The 26,562-nt window shown below is 36.8% G+C and overlaps 1 protein-coding gene across 1 annotated transcript in view; it reads right to left on the bottom strand.

Moving 5' to 3' along the window:
* Positions 1 to 2,647: 2,647 nt before the first annotated feature.
* Positions 2,648 to 26,562, bottom strand: part of OVCH1 (ovochymase 1) — a 93,187-nt gene continuing 69,272 nt past the window's right edge. Inside the window, exons 19-27 of the mRNA XM_059887272.1 lie at positions 25,941 to 26,066; positions 21,741 to 21,788; positions 20,525 to 20,749; positions 12,582 to 12,755; positions 10,135 to 10,402; positions 8,619 to 8,779; positions 5,172 to 5,270; positions 3,662 to 3,795; positions 2,648 to 3,003 (exon numbers count right to left, since the gene is read on the bottom strand). Coding sequence (XP_059743255.1) covers positions 2,782 to 3,003; positions 3,662 to 3,795; positions 5,172 to 5,270; positions 8,619 to 8,779; positions 10,135 to 10,402; positions 12,582 to 12,755; positions 20,525 to 20,749; positions 21,741 to 21,788; positions 25,941 to 26,066 — 1,457 coding nt within the window. The 3' untranslated portion in view covers positions 2,648 to 2,781. The remainder of the gene's footprint in view (positions 3,004 to 3,661; positions 3,796 to 5,171; positions 5,271 to 8,618; positions 8,780 to 10,134; positions 10,403 to 12,581; positions 12,756 to 20,524; positions 20,750 to 21,740; positions 21,789 to 25,940; positions 26,067 to 26,562) is intronic.

The following is a 26,562-nucleotide window of genomic DNA, read 5'->3' as shown; positions in this document are numbered from 1 at the left end:
TCGGGAAGATCCCCTGGAGAAGGAAATGGCAACGCACTCCAGTACTCTTGCCTAGAAAATCCCATGGACAGAGGAGCCTGATGGACTACAGTCCGTGGGATCACAAAGAGTCGGACGCAACTGAGCAACTTCACTTCACGTTATTGAAAATTTTGTGAAAAAGATAAGATGGGGAGTTAGAGGATATTAGGTAATGCAATTTATGGCTGACGGATGAACAACAGCAACAAAAATGTTCCAAGAATCCAAATGATAGGAGACACTCAAAGTATGTGGAGTTGTTCATAGGAAAATAGCTTGATACAGATTTCTTTAACATCAGATACCAGTGTATAAACCATTAAGACATAAAACAAAAATCAAGTCAACTAATATTAGAGCTTTAAAACTCAGTTCAAATATTACTCTTCCTGCAAAACCTCCATCCATCTTTGCAGAAAGTGTTGATTGTTTCCTCCTAGACTGGCAGCTCCATGGCATACAGAATCGTAATTAACTTTGTATATCGTTCTTCTCCCCTAGAATGAGATTCTAAAGATGAGGGAAATTTCCTCTTTCAAGGTGCCCCTCTTTGCCATACAGCAGGTGCTCATGGAGGACATTTTAAAATAAACACATGAGCAAAAACTTAGGTTATTAGGTCTCTATTTTTTTTTAATTTGGCTACATAACTTTTACAGACTATATCAATGTACACAGTTGATTGCAGTTTAATATACATAGAGCTTGACCTTGAAATGAAAGAATAAAAGAGAGTTTTGGGGAAGAAGAAACAGTCGAAGTAAGAAATAAAGCTTATGTCCCTCCTGAGTGAAATTGGCTTTCAACTAGGACAAGGGAAAGTAAAGCAGTCTAACAGTAAAATAGTCTAACACAGTCCTATTCAACAGGGAAAAGATTAAATACAGAACAATTTAAAAATTACTGCCAACTGAAGCTGAAAAGAGATCACCAAATAGTCTCTGACCCTTGTAGAAAAGTCAGGCAGCTTCCCCAAGTAGTACATGAAATGCTAACCCTACATCTTTTGCTGCAGAGCCCTCAAGCATCACCACCAGATCACCGTCCCAGGAGACCAGAGATTGTCCAAGCATCCAAATTAACCACCTGAAGGTCACACTGTGAAGAAAAATGCTTTAGACAGGCCTGATGTTTTAATACAGTCCATCTTTAACTCTCCTAATGTCATCTAACTGAAAAGATGAGAGCAATTTAATGAGACAAAGTAAAAATACTACAAGACAAATTAACATAAGAATGAGAGAATCTTCATTATAAATCTCATCTTTCAATTTACTGAGTTCCTATCGAACAGTATAATTTAAATCAATGAATGCAATTTAGGCCAAAATTCATAAAAGATGTTTTTAGTAAATACTAGGAAATTTAAAAACACTTTCCCTTTGTAGCATTTGCAAAAGAGAGGAGAGACAGAAAGAGAAATAGAGAGGGAATGGGAAGAATGGGGTAAGAGAAAGGGAGATCAGAAAAAGAAACAAAAATTATCTTTTAGTTATTTCTTTATGGATTGTTCTTTGATTTGTTTATATTGTGCTTACCTAAAAAGTTAAACTATCCTCCCTTTTTGAATGCTGTAATTTTGGAAACAAATGATAAATATTGGTGGGAAATAATAAAAAAAATAGTTGCTTCAAGCTCTTTCTCATTCTACATTATATATCTTTGTGATGGGCTCTGGCATTAAGTCTCTGGTCTCAAGGGCCTTCCTTAATTTTTGGCTAAGCTTTGAAAGATGAGGGTAATGGTACTGGTCAGCTGAAATTCAGATAAATGTTTTGAAAACAATGGAAATATCTTAAATTGTACCTAAAAAGTTAAAACTCAAGCGATAAGCCTGATAAATCATTTCTTAAATGTCAGTTGCTCATTGAAATTGTGAAACTTACTGGGACCATTCCTATATTTGTGCTTATCTGTGTGAGTAAAATTAAGAATTACAAGGAGGGAGTAGCATTTCTCTTCATATCTTTCAATGTTAACCAAATTAGAAAAAATAGTAAAAGTATATATGTATGCTCAGTTGTGTCTGACTCTTTGAGTCCCCATGGACTGTAGCATGTGAGACTGCTCTGCCCATTGAATTTTCCATACAAGAATACTGGTGTGCGTTGCCATTCCATTCTCCAGGGGATCCTCCAGACCCAAGGATCGAACCCACGACTCTCGAGTCTCCTGCGTTGGCAGGCAGATTGTTTACCATCAGCACCACCTGCTGCTGTTCTGCGCTGAATAGCTTCAGTCATGTCCTGCTCTTTGCAACCCTATGGACCATAACCCATAGTCAGTACCATATGGACCTGCAGTCAGCTCCTGTGGACCATATGAACCATAGTCAACCATATGGACCCTGGTAAGGCTCCTGTGTTCATGGGATTCTTCAGGCAAGAATATTGGAGTAGGTTGCCATGCCCTCTTCTGGGGATCTTCCAGACCCAGGGATTGAACCCACATCTCTTTATCTCCTCTTTATATCTCCTGCATTGGTAAGCAGGTTCTTAACCATTAGCACCACCTGGGAAACCCCAAAAAGTATATATGGTGGTATTCAAATGTGACATATACATAGTACATGGATATGAATTTAACGGCATTTAAGATTATAAGTCCCAGGAGGCACGAACCAACATTAACTTTCTGTGACCAATGTTTAATATTGAATGTATTTATACACCAAATCCAAGCCCCTCAATGACAAAAGTTGGGAGAAGTGACACTGAGTTTTTTTAGCAATGACAAGAGACATATTTTCCAGATATGTGGTTATGTATTTCCTTTCCCACTTGTGATCACAGTCCCACCAGGTTGGTCTCCCAGTGATCCTGCTTCTCCTCCAGTGATGGATGTGATCCAGTCTGTGTAGGCAGAAATTCTGGTGAAGACTGTTGGTGCGGCAGGATGGCAGTTACTGCTGCCCCAGCTCACAATACCGATGAGCTTGTACTGTCCACCCTCACCACACTGCAGCGGTCCTCCAGAATCTCCCTGCAACCAGCAAAAAGAAAAGTTCACTCTCCCGACTGCATGATTCCTGGGGGACGCTAACCCCCAACTGCAGGGGATGATCAGACAAGAGTGTAAGTCTCTCTCCCATCACAACAGCTCAAGGAACTAGGACCACTGAGCTCGTTGGCTGATGTTACAGATCTCTGATTCAGATCAAAATTTATATTTTCAAAGCAATGCTGAAAGAAACATGAATTCATTTTATGCTGACCATAGACTACCATGCAGGAAGTTTCATGTGTCTAATCAATATAAATGAGCAAATGATGGCTTTGAGTTACACAAAAGCATTTTTATATTTTCAGTGCTACTGGAAATAGGTAGTTTGAGCTACCTAATTCAGCTATGATGTCAAACCATAAGAAATCATCATTTTTTTGTAGGTCAAAAATAGCTGAAAATCATCAGTTTCACGTAGTTCAACCTAGCAATGGAATGAGTAATTCCTTTTGAAAACTGAATCTATGCAAATATCAAATTAGCAGTCGCAGTACATCAACTTAGCAATAGACTTATTCCTCTCATTTTTCACTTTAAAACTGCCATACGTTTGTACCTCTTTCTGGTCAGCAAACAAACATTCAGAAGACAACACTGAAATGAACCTCCTGCCCTCGTGAATGCAGGCCTTAGTTACCATACAGGAGGATGATCCGGAAGCTCCTCCACATATATTAGTGTTTTTAATTTCCAGTCCCCAGTAGCTTCGACAAGATATACTACTGATCAGTGGTACCTTTGCCTGCTGCACAGTTTTAGGAAATTCATCTTCTAGTAGAAAAGAAAGAAAAATACATAGGCAAATGCTATTAAAGGATAAAACAAAATTAGCCTTACATATACACAGACTCCAAGGGGTAAATCCTACTCATTCTCCTCTCTCAGTACTTCAATGATGCCATTAGGTGACTTGTAAAAAACCAATTATTCCACAGTGGTTTATACAACAGAAACAACAAAACACATTTTATGTGCATTCTTTTGTCATTAGTATAGTCCTCAAAAGATATAAAAATGATACCACCTTATGAAAACAAAGACAAAATTTACACCCAAATCAGTTGTTGACAAAGCAAACAACATAATTCATTTTTGACATATGAAGTCTATACTTTATTTCATTGGTTTTGCCATCTTTTCATTCTTTTGATTTGACTTCTGCTGAGCAGGACATTCTAAGTGCTGACACTGACTGGAAGCTGACAGCTGAAATTACATTCTAACTCTTTACTTTGTTGGATATTTGTAACTAGTTAATTCATTTGGAAAATAGGGTGTAGGTGAGACCAGAGACATGGATTTGATCTCTATATGGACTAGAATATTTTCACATAATCTTTCCACCCATTTACCTTTTAAAAAACATTGAAGTATAGTTGATTTACAACATTATGATAGTTTCTGGTATACGGGAAAGGGATTCAGACATAAATATACATTTTATACATATATGTAATGTATATATATGTTCTTTTTCATATTACTTTCTGATTTATTACAGGATATTGAATTTGGTTCCCTGTGCTACACAACAAGACCTTGTTGTTTATCCATCCTATATATAATAGCTCGTATCTTCTAGTTTCAAAGTCCCAATCCAACCCTCCCCTGCCCTTCCTCTCCCTTGGCAACCAAAAGTCTGTTCTCTATGTCTGAGTCTGTTTTTGTCTCATAGATAAGTTCATTTGTGTTACATTTTAGATTCCACATATAAGTAATATCATATCTACACACTTACCTTTTATACAACCCTATCATTTCAGAAAAATGCCTGACAGCTTTAAGAACAGGCACACACATCTTCAAGTATGGGTTTTTACAATAGCAATATCTACACTACTGTGAAAACAAACTGTGTGTGTGTGTGTGTGTGTGCACTCACAGCACAATTGGGGAGTAAATACACACAAATATTTATTGGGTAATAACATCACTAGATAGTTACCAACACAAGTTTTTAGAAGTATCAATGAACTAGAATCAATGAACTTGTGTTAATGAATATGATGGCCTAAAACTCAAGCAGTAACCTTTAGACCTATTATGAAAAAAACTACAGAGCAATTGAAAATGAATAAACAGTATACTCAGACTTCACATATAATTGTTTGGATTCTAATTTTAGAAGAGTTAATAAATATACTCACGATGAGGTTCAGTTATTCCCCATCCGGCAGTCAAACATTTGGAAAGTAAATTTATTTTATCATCTTTCCCTGGCAAACAGATTGTAGATACAAACTCTCCTAATAAAAAGGATGAGAAAGAAAAAGACAAATATCAATTAGTCTATAAGATTCATATTGTCTATATTGTTTGCTCTTCAGTGATAGCTCTAGAAATGTCTTTGACCTGACATTATCCTCTGTAACCCTATAATTTAATAAATAAAATCTTCCAGAAGCTTCCACCTATTAGTTACTCAGAGGGGAGGGTCCCAATCAATGTACATGATACCATTTTGCTCCAAGTATTTCCATATCCTCCTAGGAAAACAGAAACACATGTCCTGCACTGAGATGTGGGGATTCTCATCCATAACCATTTTTAAAAATGCATTTGTTTTTCAACCCGTGTGCCTTGAGGACATCACCATGCTGAATCTGAGATGACAATGGAGAAGGATAAAATTGTCTTCCTTTTTCAACTATATTACATGAAGAATGGGGAAGAATATATTTGTAGCAATTTAAACTTTTGAAGTATTTTTACAGCAAATATCTATCTTCACAGTTGCATTATAAAATATATTGACATATTACACATTCACTTTGTTTTTCTTATCACCAAAATTTGTATATATATAAATACTGTGGGTTTGTGACTCTGTGTGTATATATGCTACACACACACACACACACACACACACACACACACTGAATGCAGTGCTCTTGTGTTTGTTTTCCCTTTTCCCAGGCTGTTTCACTTCATTTTCGTCTGGGCTTTTACACACTTAAGTGCCTCAGCATACCTGCTATCATAGGCCATTAATTTCAATGATACGTTCTTTATTTTTACTGCTATCTCTTAACAAAATTATATAAAACTCTTTGTAACTTGTCTATTCTTTTCCTACTCATCTCTCTACACGTGTAGCAAATCTTATGTTATACTGCCTTCATAGATGATCATTGCTCTATCATAATCTCCTCCCAAATTTCCTTGAGCTAAAGCATTTTCCCTCTACCAACATATTTTTCCCATCAATAGTTTTTTCTTATTCTGATACTCTTCATTGACTAAATTATGATATTATTTATATCATTGCACACAGATCTACTACATCATTCTTTTAACAGCACACAGTATTCAGATAATGAATGGACTGCAATTTATTAAATCCCATTGGCAAATATTTAGACTTTAACTTTTTCCTTTATAAACTGCATCAAGTTTTCCAGATCACATATCTGTGCATCGGTGCCAGTATCCTGGATAGTTGAGTTGCTAGACCACAAGGCCTGCACTTCAAAAATTGTCAAATATTGCCAAATTGCAGGATGGGGGTAGGGAGAGGTATTGACTTGTACTCTACATTCAGCTGTGTTTATAATGGAAAAATATGTCAAGGATCTTGAAAACAGTTATGCCCCAAATCCTGCATTTCTGCATCTGAGAAATTTATTTTAAGGCAATAGACCTAGAAAAATGTACATATAAAGATAGTCAATCCAGCATCATTTAAGTAAAAAAAGGAAACAACCTTTACATGAATGTTCATGGCAGCTTTATTTGTAACATCTAAAAGCTAGAAACCATCCAGATGTTCTTCAACAAATGAATGGTTAAACAGTTATGAGTGGTTAAACATTCATACCATGAACATTCAGTTCAGTTCAGTTCAGACGCTCAGTTGTGTCCGACTCTTTGCGACCCCATGAATTGCAGCACGCCAGGCCTCCCTGTCCATCACCAACACCCAGAGTTCACTGAGACTCACGTCCATCGAGTCAGTGATGCCATCCAGCCACCTCATCCTCTGTCGTCCCCTTCTCCTCCTGCCCCCAATCCCTCCCACTCAGCTATTAAAAGCAATGCACTATTGATACATGTAACAACATGAATGAAGCTCCAGGGTGTTAATGCTAAGTGAAAAAAAAATCAATCACAAAAGTTTACATACTATATGATTCCATTTATATAATATCCTTGAATTGACAAAATTATAGAAACAAAGAACAGATCCATGATTGACAGAAATCTGGGTGGGGAGGGTAGAGTGGGGAGGAAGGAGATGGGTGTAGCTATAAAGAGGCAATAGTAACGATCCTCTTGGAGATAGAAATGTTTTGTATCTCAATTGTATAAATGTCAAATGCTGCAAGTTGTTACCACTGGTGAAAACCAAGGTAAAAAGTACTTTGGTGTCTCTGTATTATTCCTTATAATTGCATGTGAATCTACAATTCTCTCAGCATTGACAGTTTAACTAAAAATAAAATTTAAAAGCAGGGTAGGGAGAAAAAATAAGTCATAGCCAAGGTTAAAAAGCACTGCTCTGAATGCTGTCACTGACTCAGTTATAAAAGCGTAAAAAGCAAATGATTTGGGGTTTGTAGAATGGATGTACCGAAATGACATAAAAAGTGAGGTCTATAGGCATAAACAGAGGAGAAAGTTGGAGCAGAGCAGGAAAAGTGTCCAGAGCCCTGTGATTTCATGAAAAAGCTTGGATGTGTGGGTGGGGACTATCCATGGATCTTAGTTACATTTCCCTCAATACATTTTCCACCTAAGAAGGTTAGGTGGATTAATTGCCATTCCCCATCTACAAATGATAAAGCTGAAGTTCACAGAAGTTACATTACTGCCCAAGATCACATGACTACTTCGTGACAGTGTGAGGATTAACAATTCCACATTTTTGCTTAGCTTCAGCTTAAGTAAAAATTTAAAAAAAGCAATATCTTACTAAGTTATAAAAGAAGAGAAAATTGAACATCTCATAGTTCAAACTGATGTTCTCTAAGTATTTGAATTAACCTCTGAGAACATAATGAGTCTCAAAAATATATATATAGGACAAAGTTAAAAACATATTTCTTTATTTCTTTATTTTTTTAGGTCACACTGTGCAGCATGCAGGATCTTAGTTCCCCAACTAGGGATCAAACCTGTGCCCCTACATTGAGAACACAGTCTTAATCACTGGACTGCTAGGAAAGTCCCTAAAACATATTTCTTTGAAATATTCTCTAGACCCCCATCAATTAAATACACATAAAAGTAAAATGTTTACACAGATTCTTCAGCTTTTAGAGAAAGGAAGTTCAGTTAGTATAAAAGAACATTTAAAAATAATTATTTAACTTCATGACTCAGGGAACTCAAACCAGGGCTTTGTTACAAAACAGAGGGGTGGGAAGGGGTGGGAGGTGAGAAGGGAGGTTAAAGAGGGAGGGGACACATGTATACCTATGGCTGACTCATGTTGATGTATGGTAGAGGCCAACACAATATTGTGAAGCAATTTTCCTTCGATTAAAAATAAATAAGTTTGGGGGAAGAAAAGTACATACAGCACTTCTAAGCAAGATACAAGATAAAAACTATATGGCAAAGGTTCAAAATGGAAAAAAGTTATTTATACTGACCTAGTTCAACAGGTTTTTCCAGATGCAGCAAAGATAGATCATCGTTGGGAGGAAATTGTGTGAAGCTGGGGTGAATGTACACAGCTTTCACTGGTATCAAATCACTATTTCTTATATTCCCCAGGTAACTTCTTCCTATTACCAGGTAGTCTGTGACAGTACTTGTCACAATAAAAGGGAGTGAGGAAATAGATTCCACTTTTAATTAGGCCATCATTTCTCAGAATTACTAAAAATATATTCCTTAACATTTCTAATCCACATTAAAATCCTTATTATCTTGAATTCATAGGAAACAGAGGTTTCTTATTAATTCAGCCCTTGAGAAAAATTTTAAAGTGTGTACTTCCTTGTCTTCATAATGTCAGATAAAAAATACTGAATAAAAAATTGAGAATTTTTTATTCAGTATTTTTATTACAATTAACATTCATGCTGCCTCAAGGTAATAATCATATGTATTATAATCATAATATTATGCATTATATGATGTACTTATGTAATGGTCACTGAAACTACTCTGAAAGTTATATTTACTCCCTAATACAGTGCTTCTCAAAGAAATGTCTAGGGACCACATGCATTAAGTCTAGCACAGGTATTAAAAGTGCAGAATTCCAAACATAACTCATCAACTCAAAATTCAAAATTAATACTCTAAGGTTCCATTTACAAAAAACTCCCCAGGTAATTTTAAGCACATGAAAGTCTGAAACTGTCTTAATAAATATGCCTTCTTATGATTTACCTGTATCAAAAGGAAGAGTTGGGGGATAGTATAGAAATTGAGTTTTTAGTTCACTGAAGGCTCATGATAACCACATTATTTGATTAGATGCTTTTATTGTAAAGCCAATTTCAGAGACGTTGAAAATGTTGTATCTACTTGTGCAGCTATGGGACACTGTGCAACAGCGTCAGCTGTCATGCTACTTCTGGGAGATAATACTAAAAACATCAAGCTAAGACTCCTCTGAGGGAGTTTTCAGATATCTCCATATCATATTAAGATCAAAAGTAAGATAAAATCAAAGAAAACAAATGTTCCTTTTTAAAGGACATTCCTTGAAATTCTTTCAAACTTTACAGATTTATTTTGGGACTGGGTATGATCATCAGACAATCCACAGGAGAGTAAGGAGGAAAGGAAGCCACGTATAAGCAACCCCTGGGCTCTAGGCTCCGTGCTGAGAAACTGATGCAAAAATGTGAGATCTCCATTTTTATGGTTGGAAGGGAGGGTGTTGTTAGTTACTTACTAATTAAATTATACCTAGAAGCAGAAAGCTGCTCTTAGAATTAAAAGCTATTAGTAGTAATTTTATTAGTGAAGCACAGAAAGTTTCATCAACCTAATACATTCATTCATTTGCAAGTTGGGGACTGTATCAGTGGGAGCTGGTGCTTAATGTTTCTCATGATGTGGGGAGAGAAGGAGTGTACCCGCCATGGGCCCTCAAATAGCTCCTTATCAGCACCCGCCGCATCCCAGAACCCCCACCACCCAGGCACACACCTGAAGTTACAGTGTGCCGCTGTCAGGACCCACCGCCTCCCAATCAGAGCACCTCCACAGTAGTGATGGCCTTGGTGCTGCAGACTGACCAGCCAGGGCCACGACATCACAGCGGCTGCACGGCCACCAACCACCCTGGGCTCCCCGACCTCTGCAGGCAAGATATTTGTATTCCTCTCAAATCCTTCAATGAGAAATGGGTCAACAAATGGAACGCCACATGAGTCTTGAGCTGGCTGTCTTCTGGTATTGTTTTCTACTGGAAGCCCTTAGAAAAAAACAACAGCAAGACATTAGATAGCAATACTTATGAATATCTATTTAAATCTCAGAAGGCATTTACTCCTTTTGTCAGTTCAAAACTAGCATTATTTGCAAGAGATGAGACTCATCTTTTCTTCCAATGCTTTTAAATGAGCAAAAATCAACAGTTTACTAAGGTATTAATATACACACCATGTTAATATACTCATATTAAAACACATATCTTTAGGTGAATTGGAACACAAATCAATTTTTTTAAAAAAGAAATAAAAATGTTGCACTTAATCATGAAATTATTGGAGATTGTTTTTTCTGTAGCATCATTTGTGTTATCCCAGTACATATATTTAGACACATCAAAATATTTTATGCTCTGTGTATTCAAAATAAGTTGTATATATAAAGGAAAATCATAAGGAAAATGTATAGCAATATGTTTACTCCATTCTCAGATTTAAAAAGAAATTTAATAGTTAAGAATTTCCTTAAATATGAAGAAAACTAAATTTTTCCATAACCATATAATTTTGGAGTGATAGGATATATTCCCAACCCAGGGATCGAACCCAGGTCTCCTAAGATATGCTCACTTGTTAATTCTTTACTTGAGATTATTTTTTACGCCAGAAAGCTATTTAAAACAAAAAATTTATAGCATAGCGGATTTGCACTTGATTATTCAATACTTAAGTAAAATCATTTCTACTTTCTTTTCAGATATGTATAAAACATGGATTCCCTCTTCCTTTACAAATATGCAAACTCTTCAAAATTAAGACTATCCTGGACTTTAGGGGGAAAAAACCCACAAAAGGTATTTACTAAAACATATTTTTTATGCATCAAGTTCACTGCATTACTGTATGCTTTTATTGCATTGGTAATCCACACTTTATGTGGTAACTCAGATTTTGGGGTTGTTTGTATACATGTATCACAGCAATATTTTATTAGTATTCAACTTACTTTACAATACTTTAAAAAAGAAATGAGGCTAAATATTTTTACTGTGAGAATAAAGGGTCAGTTTAAAGATAAAGCAATGGAAAAACAAAAGCAATGGACGCAGAAGAAGGGTCAATTAGGTGAGCAGGCCTTTAACAATTAAAAATCACATCTATAGGGGACTTTGTTAGTGGTCCAGTGGTTAAGACTCTGTGCTTCAATTGCAGAGTGCACGGGTTTGGTCCCTGCCTGGGTAGGGAACTAAGATGCCACGTGCCTTGTGGCACAGCCAAAAAAAGAAAAAAATCACACCTATAGGACAATGTGGTTCACTAGTCTAGGGCTCAAATTCAGGACTCTTAGGAGAGCCTGTTCATTTCACTATCCTAAGAAAGACTGTTGTTGCTTAGTTGCTAAGTTGTGTCCAACTCTTTGTGATCCCATGGACTGTAGCCCTCAAGACCCCTCTGTCCATGGGATCTCCAGGCAAGAAATACTGGAGTGGGTTGACATTTCCTTCTCTAGGGGATCTTTCCAACCCAGGGATTGAACACGTGTCTCTTGAGTCTCTGGCACTGGCAGGTGGATTCTTTACCACTAGAGTTACCTGGAATCTTAAGATAGACTGTCATAAAAAACAAAAAAACAACTTTGCATTAATGTGGATTATTTGAATTTTCCTGCTATTATACTCTAATCAAGAAAATCTCCTAATAACAGATTCATTAGGTTTAGTCTTAAGCACAACTAATGAAATGCTAGCTTAAAATTAGATAGACTAAGTAGGAAAAAATCAGTACATTTGTTTCTATTTTATGCAGAAAAGGTAATATATCTAAAATATTTTGAGGGTTCTTGGTGGTGGTGAGGAGATAGTTACTTAATAGAAGAGATATGTAAACAAAGACATGGAAACACATTGAACTCTCCTCTTGTTTCAGCTTGAAAGCCCCACAGGATCTTTTAAATAGCAACTCACTGTCTCTCATGTTTATTATTTCTCAATTAAAAACAACATACACACATATAGACATGTACACACCCCAATTAACTTTATTACCTCACATGATCTATGTGAACTGCCAAAGTCTCAGTCCGTAAGGAATGGTCTGAAATGAGCTTATCCTGTTTTTAGTATTAAAGTGATTGCCACTGATCCCTAAACCAGTGGGCTCCAGGTTCTGTTTTAACGCATATATGGTACCTGCTTTAGTAGATATTTTAAAACAATTACTTACCATTAATAGGCAGTTGGATCCCAATATTGCTTTTCTGTGATGGCTTCTGTGTCATATCTTCCAAAATCAGTTTAAAACCTCTTTCTCCCACAGACTCATCAGTTTTCAAATTCACAGTTAGGTAAGCACCACTGGATATCCAGACAAATTCTTTCTTGGAGCCACATAAATGAGCTGCAATGTGAAGTATACTCAATAATCAAAATACTTCTGTGTAATTACATGGGTAAAAGAGGAAGGAGAGAGGGGACATTAAATTCCAAACAAATCTTAACAAAAGAATGATTATCAATAATGTAAAATCAAGATTCTGAGGATGAAAGTCATGATTTGATTGAGACAATAAAAGGGTATAGAGTTTAAAAGATCAAAGAGAAAAGACTGGGCTAGCAATTGATACGGAAACAATATACAATTTGTGTGGCAATCTTTGATTATAAGGGTGGTTAAAGAAGCATTTCAATGAAGATATATGGACAGAGAAATGGAAGTAATGGGATACCATTATGGACCAAATGTTGGTGTGCCCCCAAAATTCATATGTGAAAATCCTAATCCCCCATGTGATGGTATTAGGAGGTGTGGCCTGCAGGGGTGACCTGGTCATGAGGGTGGAGCCTTATAAACCCTTATAAAAGAGAACCCAGAGAGCTCTCTAGACCCTTTTCTTGTCTTATGGGGAAATAGCAAGAAGACAGCTATGAACCAGGAAGCAAACCCTCACCAGACAGCAAATCTTGAACTTCAAGTCTTCATAACTGTGAAATAAATACTTGTTATTTAAGCTACCCAAACTATGGCATTTTTATTATAGTAGCTAAAACTAAGACATGTAGTCTGTCCAAATACAGACTAATGATGATCCTTTCCTAATATAGAAACACAAAAGTCGTCACAAGGGTTGTCCTGATAGGTGACAGGACATTTGCTGTAATTTATCTATACAAGCTGTAACTGAAATTCTCTCAAACTAAATGATACACTATTGATTTGTCTTAAAGATAATGTTTTTTGAGGAATCTGGGCAAGAGAGATGGGGAATAGGAGAAAGTTAATCTCTACATCATTCTTATCCTTGAAGAATCTGTTTGGTGAACTGGATGTCGTGGGTAGCTTTGGAGAGGCACCATGTCAAATAAAGGCATCTGTGTAAAGTCAACTAACACTCTGCAAGTTTTAACATAATGGAAATGGGAAAATGTTATTCTGCTTTTCAAAAAGGAGATTGAGGGTTGGCAGAGGGGGAAGGGTAGGAGACAGAGAAAAACAAAGAGGCTAAAGGATTTGCAAAGTCTTATATCAGTGAAGTAGTGTAGCTTAGTCCTTACAGGCTTGGATTCCAAAGTCAAACTGCTAGTCTGGACTAGTTCTATTAGCTATGTGGCCCTAGGCAAGTTATTTAACCTCTCTGCCACAATTTTCTCATCTGTATAATTTAGATTAAAAAAATATGGGATTATATAAAGTTATATTTATGAAGCATTATAAACATTTACTAAGTAAAAAAACCTCAGCAAAATTTTATAGCAAATTATTAGGTGGTTTTTGAACACTTTAAGAAGGAATCAGTGGTCATGAGCAACTAGCATGGGATCCTCTACAGGCCATATTAAATTAACCTAATTTAATTTTTGGAAAGAGCTAATTAGATGGTGGCTAGGGGGAATGAGATAAACTTAATGAATTTTGATTTCAGTGGAGCACTTAATAAAGTACCTTACGATGTCCCTGTGAACAGATATAAAGTGTAAGTGGATAATTATATGACTAGGGAGCTTCACAGCTGATTAAATAACCATACAATGTTAACCTGAAGGGAAGATCTGATGGGTATGAAAATAGTTCTACCCTCGGTTCTGCCAAGTACAGTATTGCTGTTAATGGCTTAGGTAGAAATACAGGTAACACATTTACAAAACATGTAGGTTTGAAATGGGTAGCTGAATGAGAAGTAAAGAACTACGTTAAATATAGAATCTTAGTGATAGTTTAATCTTTCATCTAGCACTGAGTTCCTTCTAAAATAACCTTGGACATATGTTAGCTGCATCTGAAGATATTATGTGGGACTTATGAGCATTTATTTTCTCTTTTTAAGCAGTTCTAATTGCTTGACAGTTCTTCCTTATGTTGAATCAAAAGGCATCAGTGTAATCATATGGTTAATGGAGTGGCTAAGGATATAAATGAATCAGAGTGCCTGGGCTTTAAATCAGCTTTCTTTACTTTTAATTATGTTACCAGAGGCAAGTTCCTCAACATTTTTGTGTTTCCTTATATTTAAAATGAGGATAACACAACCTACCTCCATAGGACTGTTAAGAAGATTGAGTTATAAGTTCTCAGGACTATGCATGAATAATGGTAAACATTCAACAACTATTAGATATTACTAGGCAGAACAAGTTTTATACATGGCTGAGAGTCTACGGAAATTCCATAAATACTTGAAGAGAAGAAATTGTGATCCTTCTGTCTTCTCTTTTCTCTAAGATAAACATTCCCAGGTGTCCACACCCTTCAGCATCCTGGTCATTGTGTTCTATGGATGTGTTCCAAATTTTTAATGTTCCTTAAAGTTGTTGCTTGACCAAAGATGATATTTCATAACCAGTATGTCAGGGGCAACAACCAGACAGACTGGATATTTACAGTGAAGACTTGTGAGACCAAGTTAGTGAATGCCAGCTCAGTGCCAACACTAAATTTAACCATACAAGGGATCTTATCTCTTTTGTCATAATTCTTTACTAACAACACTGCATTGAAAATTTGGAATCATTTGAGACTTTTGAAATTTGATTTCAAATATTCTACTTCCCAAATTACCACTTTTATGTATCCTAATCTATTAGTATTCCCTTGCTATAATTGATCTCTCCATGACTTCTTACCCATAATCCCATAAACTATGTACATCCATCAATCTCTAAGAAAGTGAGAGATTTTACTGTAAAGGGAAGCAGAGAAATGGGGCAACAGCTAACTTTCTTGTCTATTTTTATTTTAATCATGGGTAATAATAGAATATGTTTGAAACTGATGAGAATGATAGAGGAGATTGATGATGTCAGAGAAAGCATAACTAAAGGAAATTTATGAGAAGCTAATAACTCTCAAATCTATATCTTAAGTCCAAACTTCAGGAGTTCTACTTCTAACTCCCTACTGCCAACTCAACCTTAGATGTATCATGGCATTAAAAATTTAACATGACCCAAATAGATCTTTCACCACAAATCCGTTTCTCCCTCTAGTATTTCCCATCTCTCTAAATACCACCACCTCTGAAAACTTCCTACTATAAACTTAGGAGCCATCCTTGATCTGCAGATCTAATTTCACATTTATTCCATCAAGAAAGCCTATCAGTTCTCCAGATCTGTCCATTTTACCTGCATTCCCTTGTTACCATCCTCTTGCAAGGCAACTTTAGTACCTAAACAGTACTAAAAGAACATTCTGCAATAATGGGAAGTTCAATATGAGTGCTGTCCAGTATAGTAATCATTCACTACATGTAGCAGTTGAGCACTTGAAGTGTGGCTAATACTACATTCCATTTCATTTTAAAATTTGAATTTAAATAAGAACATGGGTTAGAGAGCATAGGTATAGATTATCATAATTGCCTCGTAACTGCAGGTGTGATTCACCCTGACAAGGGGGGAAGGGATAGTGAGGGAGTTTGGGACAGACATATACACACTGCTATACTTAAAATGGATAACCAACAAGGACCTACTGTATAGCACATGGAACTCTGCTCAATGTCATGCAGCTTGGATGGTAAGGGTGTTTGGGGGAGAATGGATACATGTATATGTATGGTTGGGCTTCCCTTGTAGCTCAGTTGGTAAAGCATCTGCCTGCAATGCAGGAGACCTGGGTTGGATTCCTTGGTCGGGAAGATCTCCTGGAGTAGGAAATGGCAACCCACTCCAGTATTCTTGCCTGGAAAATCCCATGGACACAGGAGCCTGGCAGGTTACGATCTATGGGGTCACAAGAATCGGACATGACTGAGCGACTAAGCACACATATATATGTATATGTCTGAGTCCCTTCACTGTTCACTGGAAACTATCACATCATTAATATGTTATCCAGCAATACACAATAAAAAGTTTTTTTTTTTAAATAATTCACTTGTCACTCTAAAATCCATTCCCAACATGGTAGCCACAGCAGCTCTCAAATTAGTTCCTTGTCCAAAACCTTTAATGACCTCCCACTGGATGGGAATAAAGTCCACTCATTACCATAACCTGAGCTGTATGACCTGAGGGAAAAACCTTCATCTTCTACAACCTCACCTCATTCCAGTCCGTCCTCAATCTCTAGCCACTCTGATCTTTGACAGTTCCCAAAGTTACCAAACTATTCCCATATTCAAGGCCTTTTTCTCATTTATTTTTTCATCAAATATTTATTTTCAGGTAGTACTTTAGACATTGGAGATAAAGCAGTGAACAGGAGACTAAGTTCTGTTATCAGGATATTTTCATTCTGGTGGAGGGAAACAGATTCTAAACAAATAAATATACATGCTGCCAGGTCATGATTAACGCCAAGAAGGAAAAGTGTAAGAGGATTATTTAGATGATGTGGTACAAGAGGCCTTAGATTATATAATATCTGGACAGATACCTGAACAAACTAAGGAAGTGAGTCTTGAAGTCACACTGGGGCCAAGCAAGAATATGCTGTTAGTCCAAGGAAGAATAAAGAATCCAGTGTGCCTGGTTTTGGGTGAAGGAGAAGGAGAACGGTAGGGTGTAAGGTCAGACCTGAGATACTAGACACCTTCGCACATGCTATCTTGGCCTTGCCTGACTGTTTCCTTGTCATTCTTTGGATCTCAAATGCACTCCTTCAATGAGGCCTTCCATGACCATCTTAACTAAAGCAACTGTGTACCCACTATTATTCCATACTGCTGCTGCAACTAATTTCCTTCAGACTATGTTGACATAGGGTTTCCCTGGTAGCTCAGCTGGTAAAGAATCCACCTGCAATGCAGGAGACCCCAGTACGATTCCTGGGTTGGGAAGATCCCCTGGAGAAGGGATAGGCTACCCAATCCAGTATTCTTGGGCTTTCCTGGTGGCTCACATGGTAAAGAGTCCACCTGCAGTGCAGGAGACCTGAGTTCAATCCCTGGGATGGGAAGATCCCTTGGAGGAGAGCATGGCAACCCAATCCAGTATTCTTGCCTAGAGAATCCCCATGGATAGAGGAGCCTGGCAGGCTATAGTCCATTGGGTCACAAAGAGTCAGACATGACTGAGCAACTAAGCACAGCACACATGTTAACAATCAGTAATTATTTGATTATTATTTATTGTTAAATACTATTATTAGTTTTTTTTTTATTATTATGTCTTTTCAGAAGAAGGTGGCAATGATCACTTCTGAACTGTTCACCATTGTGTCTTCAAGATGTCTAACACTAGAAAATGCTCAGTCATGAATTAATCTGACATGTATATTTAATATGGTGTTAACTAGTTACTGATGTCTTACCTTTATGGGGTAAATGAAAGAATGAAGAAAAGATGAACCTTAATTTTGCTAATTATTTTCATTAATATAGTGTAAAACCATTGCAATGAAACCAGTCTGGAGGCTGTGTACCATTCCATCTATATTCTCAGAAATAATTAAAATGTAGCTAATGAATTCTCTTTAGGTGAGAAAATATTTAGTAAGAAAAGATAACTGAGACAATATAGACAATGTGGATCTATATTTGGGCTAGCTCTTCTCATCAGATGGGAGAATAGCAATAGGGTTCAATGTTCAACAGTTTAACAATGCTTATAAAATTGCATATTTCACTGAACTAAAACTACTGTAAGTATATAAAATTATATGAAATAAAACTGTGTAAACTAGCAAACTAATGTTAGTGACCTCACTTTTATATAAAATTGTGTAAGCTAATTACAGAAATAAGAGTTGTCACATTTTTAATGTTTTGACCCATGAATTTTTGATTAATCGGAACTTTTAAAGATGAATAATGTTGCCAGGTTGAAAAATAGTAAAATGAGAAATAGGAAAGCAGCCCTGACATCTAGAAACTGGTCCAGCACTCACAACTGAATCAGGATCTCCTATTAGATACAAACAGTCTCACAGGACACCAACATCAGACTGTCTCTGAATCTGTGATAAGACAAAAACAAGGTCGTCTGTAACCAACAAAACACCAAACATTGACCTCTCGGCTAAAATGAAGACTTGTTACTTCTTTACCAATTACAGTTTTACCTGTACTCTGCTGCTGCTGCTGCTAAGTCGCTTCAGTCGTGTCCAGCTCTGCGAGACCCCATAGACGGCAGCCCACCAGCCTCTCCCGTCCCTGGGATTCTCCAGACAAGAACAATGGAGTGGGTTGCCATTTCCTTCTCCAGTGCATGAAAGTGAAAAGTGAAAGTGAAGTCGCTCAGTTGTGTCCGACTCAGCAACCCCACGGACTGCAGCCTACCAGGCTCCTCCGTACTCTAGTCACGCCTAGATACCCAATCATAAATTTGCCCCACTTTCTCACCCCCTTCCTGCAAGCAATCTAGAGCAAATTTCACTTCCTTAGTGTGGGTGTGCTGTCATGTCTGACTCTTTGCACCCCCATGGATTGTAGCCCATCAGGCTCCTCTGTCCATGGAATTTCTCAGGCCAGAAAACTGGAGTGAGTGAGTTGCCATTTCCTTCTCCAGGGGATCTTCCTGGCCTTCCCAATTGAACCTGCATCTTCTGCATTGGCAGGCAGATTCTTTACCACTGCACCTCCTGGTAAGCCGTTCCACTTCCCTAGAATTTAGAATTTGGGCTTTCAATGGGTAATTTTTAAGAAAGTCCTCTTCCCTAGACCCTCTCCAAAATTACTCATTCAAAACCCAAATCCTATAGGGTTCTTTCTACCATCCTGTTAACACTCCATGGTTTTCAAGGATATGTGTTTTCTTTTTCCAAAATGAGTAATAAATCAAACTTGTTCAATTCCAGGTGTGTTCCAAGGGTCTTAGGTTGAAAGGCATTCTGGAGAATTATATCAGATAATTCTGGATCTGATACCATAGATGATTCATATTAATCTTATGGAGAACTAACAGCTTGATATTTTGTGTCTCCACCACCTCTATTCTAATTGCTTTAGAATTCTTGGCAGGAACCAAACTCACTGATAAGAAAAAATTTAAGTAGCTTTGGAATTTCAAAGTACATTGCTAAGCCTACTGATGTTATAAATCCTAGAATATCACAAAAGTGGTTAAGATCTTTGTAAAAAGATAGCTTCAAACCTCTTCTCCTGTCCTTTGTGATAGGTGGATTGTAATGGCATCCTGATTAGCAGAACTGGTTGGAAATTAGAGAATGGGATACAATATTGAATTACAAAATCTTTGGAAAAGTTCCCTCTATGAGTCAGTCTCAGGACATTGTCTGACATTCAAATATAGTAGACGTCATGTGGTCATTAAATCTCTAAAGATTATTCAAGTTAATTGGGCCTTTTTTTTTTTTTGTAATTTACCTTGTATCTAAAGAGAGCTACCTTTATTGTGAGGATGAAATCTAAGTAAACACATTTTCAAAAAGCTGCCTAAAAATGCAGTTTAGGCAACAGAAACTCTTCAAATATATGACTTCCTGAGAAAAACAAAATTAGTGTGCTCTCTGATGATAAAATGAGATAGGAATCACTGAAATCAAGAAAAGCTGGAATTAAAGGTGAAGAGCCATTGAGTGTGGTCTTATGCTCATCCCACTGTGTTTAATAATATTCAGGATTCTGATGAAAGATCTGATGGAAAGTCTCTGACAGCAAATGATATTGCTCCCAAGGCAAATCTAGATCATGTTTGCCACATATATAATTATATAAATGTTCTTATGAATGGTTCTCAACATAGGACATTTAAGAAGGTTCAGTTTACCAAGTAATCTTGATTGCTGATCTGGTCCATCATAAATATTGAAATAATCCCATTCACAGTTCCAAGATTCTTCCATTATAAAATCTTTAATCAATGCCTTCATTTTATTTCCAGATATAGAATAAAAAGTCCAAGTGCAGTTCAGCATATTAGGATAAATGTTAGGATAATTGGGAGATGTGATCTCAAAAGAACTAACTGCAATCAGATCCAATATTGGACACCCTTGAGGCAAAAAGAAAAAAATATTGTATGCAATAGTCAAGGAGCTGAGTTACTACTTTTTGGATCTGGTTTTAATGTCTACAACAGGTCATTAAAACCTTAAACTGCAATGTACTTCTATTAAGTTATATTACTCTTTACTTCCATAGATCCTTATATATGGTGACACAGGGTATAAATGACTTTTGTTTTGAGAAACTGACCTTTCTCAAAAGAAGACAAAGTTCTGTGACTTTAACTCACAAACTATGAACCACTAAGTCACCCACATATACATTGTGATGTAGCTTTGTTGCTTATCTTTAGCACGCAATCTTCTAAACCCCTGAGTAAATTACATACTTCTAAAATTCAGCCTATACTAAAAATTATAATCATTTTATTTGGTAAGGAAATTTGGATCACTCTCAGATAGTTGAAATCAGGATATTAAGGTTCACAAGGGCCAAGAAGCTACTACACCAAGAAGAGAACTGAGGAATTTAATGACATTTTGGATTTACTCCAAATGCTCTAGGCATTATTCAAGACAAAATTAATGCCACCCCAAATTGATTTACTTCATCAGTAATCTTGTCATTTTAGTTAACTGTGCAATGGCCCAGCAAAAATAGAGGGTGAAGGATGTCAAAGCACAATCCAGAGGACATAAAGTACATGGAAAGAATGTTAATGAATAACAGAGTTAAAATAGGGGGATCTCATAAACAAAACATGTATTTCTTACACAGTAATCAGATAAGGTGACACCTTCTTACTCTCTACTCTCTGATCTGCCCTAGGTCTCCACTACCTCCAAAGTTTGACACTCAGAAAATTAACATAAGTTCATATCTCATTATAAAGCAAATAGAATAAGGACACAACACTGAGAAGTCTTTGATAGCAGTCAAAGTATACTTATTCCTAAACAGTGTTTAGCAGAAGGAAATTCCTCACTCTATTTCTATATCAGGTAACCAAAGGCAGATCAACAAAGCCAATTCCTTACCTCCTTTATCCTCTTTACCATTAACTTTAATGTTTCCTCTCATGGAACCTAGAATAAGAGAATTCTTAAGGTCAATATATCCTAATTAATGCTTTATATTTTTTATTTTTTGTTTAAGTGATACACTTACATTGGAGAAAATTTCCAAAAGACAGATTTCAAAAAAGGAAAAAAGGAAATAAAGTCTCCTGTAATTCCATCCTACAAGTAACCAATACTCATATTTTAATGTAAATCCTGCTTTTCCCTAAGCTATAGTGTACATTTTTTTAAAACTGTATTTCACTTTACATCATTGTAACTTCCCCCAATTGTGAATATTTTTCCATATGACTAAATATTACACATATATTTTAATGGTTCACATAGATATTAATGTTACAGTTTCCACTGATATATTTTGATTTGTAATCTTATGAGTATGAATGATGAGTCAGACCTTTTAAAAAATATTTATTTATTTATTTATTTTTGGCTATGCTGGGTCTTTGTTGCTACATGGGCTTTTGTCTAGTTGCAGTTCATGGGTTTCTCATCGTGGTGGCTTCTCTTGTTGCAAAGCATGGGCTCTAGGGCTCGGGTTTCAGTGGTTGTGGCATGTGGGCTCAGTAGTTGTGGCTCCTGAGCTCTAGAGCACAGGCTCAATAGTCGTGGTGCACGGGCTTAGCTGCTCCACGCTATATGGGATCTTCCCAGATCAGGGATCAAACTTGCATCTCCAGCATTGGCAGGCAAATTCTTTATCACTGAGCCACCAGGGAAAGCCGAATGAGTCAGATTTTTAACAAACTTCACATACAGGGTGAACCTATAACATTTCTGCTGTTGTTGGAAAAATGTCTGTGCTAAAGGTTGTTTATGTTTATCTGAAAACAGAAATTGAACACGTGTACGAAATCTGCTTATTTGACTCGTACTCATTCTTTAGCTCTCAGCCAAAGGGATTTTCATAAGCAAGACAGATGTATTTCTTACTCATTTACTAGGTAAGGAGCTACTACCTTACTGTCTACTCACTAACCTACCCCAGCTAGAATGTCATTTCCTTTATTCAAACAATTATTGAGCATCATCTATTTGTAGGCGTGGTTGCACGATTTGGAGGGAACAGCGGGGGTTGTGCTTGGTGTAGCTGAGCAACAGCAGAAAGGCTGGTGTGGCTGGGGAAAATGATCAGAGAGGTAGTCAAGGAGGTAGCCAAGAACAAGATCATACAGAATCTCATGTGGTTTAGTCACTAAGTCATGTCTGACTCTTGCGGCCCCATGGACTGTAGCCCACCAGGCTCCTGTGTCCATGGGATTTTCCAGGCAAGAATACTGGAGTGGATTGCCATTTCATTCTCCAGAGGATCTTCCTGATCCAGGGATTGAACCCAGGTCTCTTGCATTGCAGGCAGATTCTTTACCGACTGAGCTAATCTCATAGGTCACTGTAAAGCCAACTAAGAGTGAGCTGGGACAACATTGAAAGGTTTTAAGCAGAGGAATAACATGATGTGAATTATTCATTTAAAAATGATTATTTTGGTGCCTCCCTGGTGGCTCAGTGGTAAAGGATCCGGCTGCCAATGCAGGAGACAGGTGCCTGGTCTGGGAAGATCCCACGTGCTGAGGAGCAACTAGGCCTGTGTGCCACAACTACTGTGCTCTAGAGCCCCAGAGCTTCAGTTACTTAGCCCAGATACCACAACTACTGAAGACCCCTTGCCTAGAGCCTGTGCTCTGCAACAAGAGAAGCCACCGCAGTGAGAAGCCCACACACTACAGCCAGAGAGTAGCCCCTACTTGTCACAAACAGAGAAAAGTCCACGCAGCAAAGAAGACCCAGCACAGTCAAAAATTAAACAAAATTTTTTTAAATATTTAAAAAATGATCATTCTGGCTGTTAAGAGTAAAACAGACTAAGCAAAGGCTTGTATCAGAACATTATGGTGGAATTGTTGAGAGGTAGTTGGATTCTAGATTAATTTTGCTGTAGGTCCACAGATGAACTAAATCTGATGACAGATGTGAGAAGAAAAGTCAAGGATGAACAGTATAACAGCTTGAACACTTAATTAGTAAACTGCAGTTGCCATCTACTGAGGTGGGGAAGACTGGTGGAGGAAGAATCTGGAAACAGAGGTAGGAAATCAAGAGTTGCATTTTGGTCATGTTAAATTTGAGATGCTTATTAGATACCCAGATGAAGAGGGAGGCAACTGCATATACGGTCCTGGAGTTCAAATTAGAAGATGGAGATATACTTTGAGCGTTATCTGTGTAAAGATGGTCTTTAAAACTAGGGATTGGATGATATCACTTAAGAGTGAGTGTAGGTAAAGAAGAAAACAAAGTCAAGGACTGGGTCCCAGCACACCTCAGCTTTTAATGGTAGGAAAAATGAGGCGCGACCAGCCAAAAGACTCTAAGGAGATCAGTGAAGAAAGAAGAGAGTCAAGTAACAGTGGTTTCCTGGAGGCCATGACAAATGAAATTCTAGAAGGAAGAAGAGGTCATCCATGCAAAATGCAGCTGTTATGACAGAGAAGTAACTGTCGGATCTCAAATTGTGGGGGTCACTGGTATCTTTGGCAAGAACACCATCTGGGGAAGGGTAAGAAAGAAAGCCTTATAGGAATGGATTCAAGAAAAAGTGAAACGGTAGAAGGGGAGAGAGTGACTAGAAATACGTTTGAAGGTGTTTTGCTATAACAGAGCAAAGATTTCCCAGAATTCCATGCCCATCCTTTACCAAACTAAATAAGACCCCTCTGTCAAATCTTAATATAGTCATTTTTTCACTGTATATTTTTCTGAGATTATTTGATTAGTTGACTGAAACAAAAACGCAAAACATGAGAGCTATGAGTTTGTTTCACGTAGGGTCTTACGGAGGACTATACCCATGAGACAACCTCTCAGTAGCTCTGAACAAGCTGTTGCTAAGAGGTAGGGGGGGAGCCAGTCTAAATGTCGTTTTGGCTAGGGGAGTATGGACAGTTAAGTACATGTCTTGAAAGAAGATTACTGCTGGTTACAAGGAACAGAGATCTCAAGCTAATGATTTTAGTGCTTTTACATGAAAATATGAAATCTGAGTTCATTAAAATTCTTCCTGAAATACACATCTAGCTATGTAAGGGGCCTACTTGTTCAAAGCACAGAGCATCCTGTTATCACCTTAATTTCCTCTCTCTGAAGCACAGAGTGCACTGTCCATCAGCTACTGCAGTGGCTTAATCCTGGTAGAACTGGGTGATAAGCAACACTCTCTGTCCTTCTCTATTTACAGATATTGACTATCTCCCCACTAGACTGTCAACTCTTCTAAGGCAGGGACAGTCTTGCTCATCACTGAATCCTCAGTGCTTTAAACATGGCATAGCATAAGTTTAAAACCATTTGCTGATAATCTGAATAATTAAAGGCTTAAATGGGAAATTTGATTCTGTTTATGTTAGCCCCTTATGGTACACCTTTCACTTATGTAATTTGAACTTGATGCAAATCTTCGTTTTCTCCATCCAACATTTCTCACATTACCAGACTAAGAAAGTAAAAATTTTTTTGTAAAAATAACTCTCCAATTATATTTCAATTAACATTTTTAATGTGTATGATGTGATAAATCTTAAGAACTAGAGCAACTCTAATGTTTAACTCAGAATTAAGCATAATTGCAAATGTTTTCTTCATAACACCCAATTTCCATAATTTGCAGTACTTCTCAATTTTCATAATGCTATCAGTGCCTTCACCCAACTATAGGAATGCTGGGCAAAGCATATTTGTCAATAATCTGGTTATAACTAATATATATGAACTATCCACCAAACAAGTTTTAAAAAAGGAATCAATTACTCTTGATATTAGTACATTAAGGAAACCAATTTCAATATAGAAAAATTACTTGAAACTTTTAGGCTAGGGATAAAAAATTCCTACTGTATTGTTATAATATTCCAAGTATACAGAAAACTACAGAATTATTAGGTACTATAATAAAAACTGAAAAATTTGATAAATCTTATATTTTATGAAGGTTTACTTTGATGCCTCCACAGATTATAGAAGTTACAACCTTAAATACTATCTTTTTCTCTTCTAAAGCTTACAAATGAAATGAAGAACAAATTATTTTATGACATATTTTCTAATAAAGCATAATAAAGCAAAAACATACAGATATAAATATGAAAAAAGTAACAGACTTACCAGACATATGAAAAGAATATCTCAAAGAAAATTCTTTCATGGCCAAACTTGCATTGTATGTGAAAATCAACATCATAAGAGGACCATGAGACTTTAATGAAGGTGAATCTCCTTCACATAGATTTCCTAGCCAAAAAACAACAAAACAACCCCACCCCCGCAAAACAACATTCTTAGCATTCATCAAGGTAAAAGTTATTGAGCAAAGTAAAAGGAAAAAATCCTATTTTTAATACAAATTTATACTTTATCTACTACCAACAATTTAATAATGGGAAATTAAGCATAACAAAGCCCAATTAGAACAGATATGTCCTAGATTTCAAAGTGTAAGCAGTTCTAAGAAAGTGGTTCCTAACCAACTAGGACATTGTACCCCATTCTCATAATGTCTGAAATACTTAAGTAGATCTTTTAAAGCTATATAATATAAAAGAAGGTAACATAGTCTGGCTAGGTCATCAGGGAACTAAAAGATATTTTGTCACCAGATTGAAATAACCATACATAAAGAAGTATATTTGAGCTTTTGTTACATACAACTTTCATTTATCCACAGCACAACCAAATGAATAAGAGGCAAGGTACAGTAACTGGCATAAAAGTCAAAACTGCTAGCTGG

This window comes from Bos taurus, chromosome 5 (assembly GCF_002263795.3).
Source record: "Bos taurus isolate L1 Dominette 01449 registration number 42190680 breed Hereford chromosome 5, ARS-UCD2.0, whole genome shotgun sequence".
Classification (NCBI taxonomy): domain Eukaryota; kingdom Metazoa; phylum Chordata; class Mammalia; order Artiodactyla; family Bovidae; genus Bos; species Bos taurus.
The sequence above is the reverse complement of the archived record's forward strand: the minus strand, read 5'-3'. Positions and strand labels throughout refer to the sequence as shown.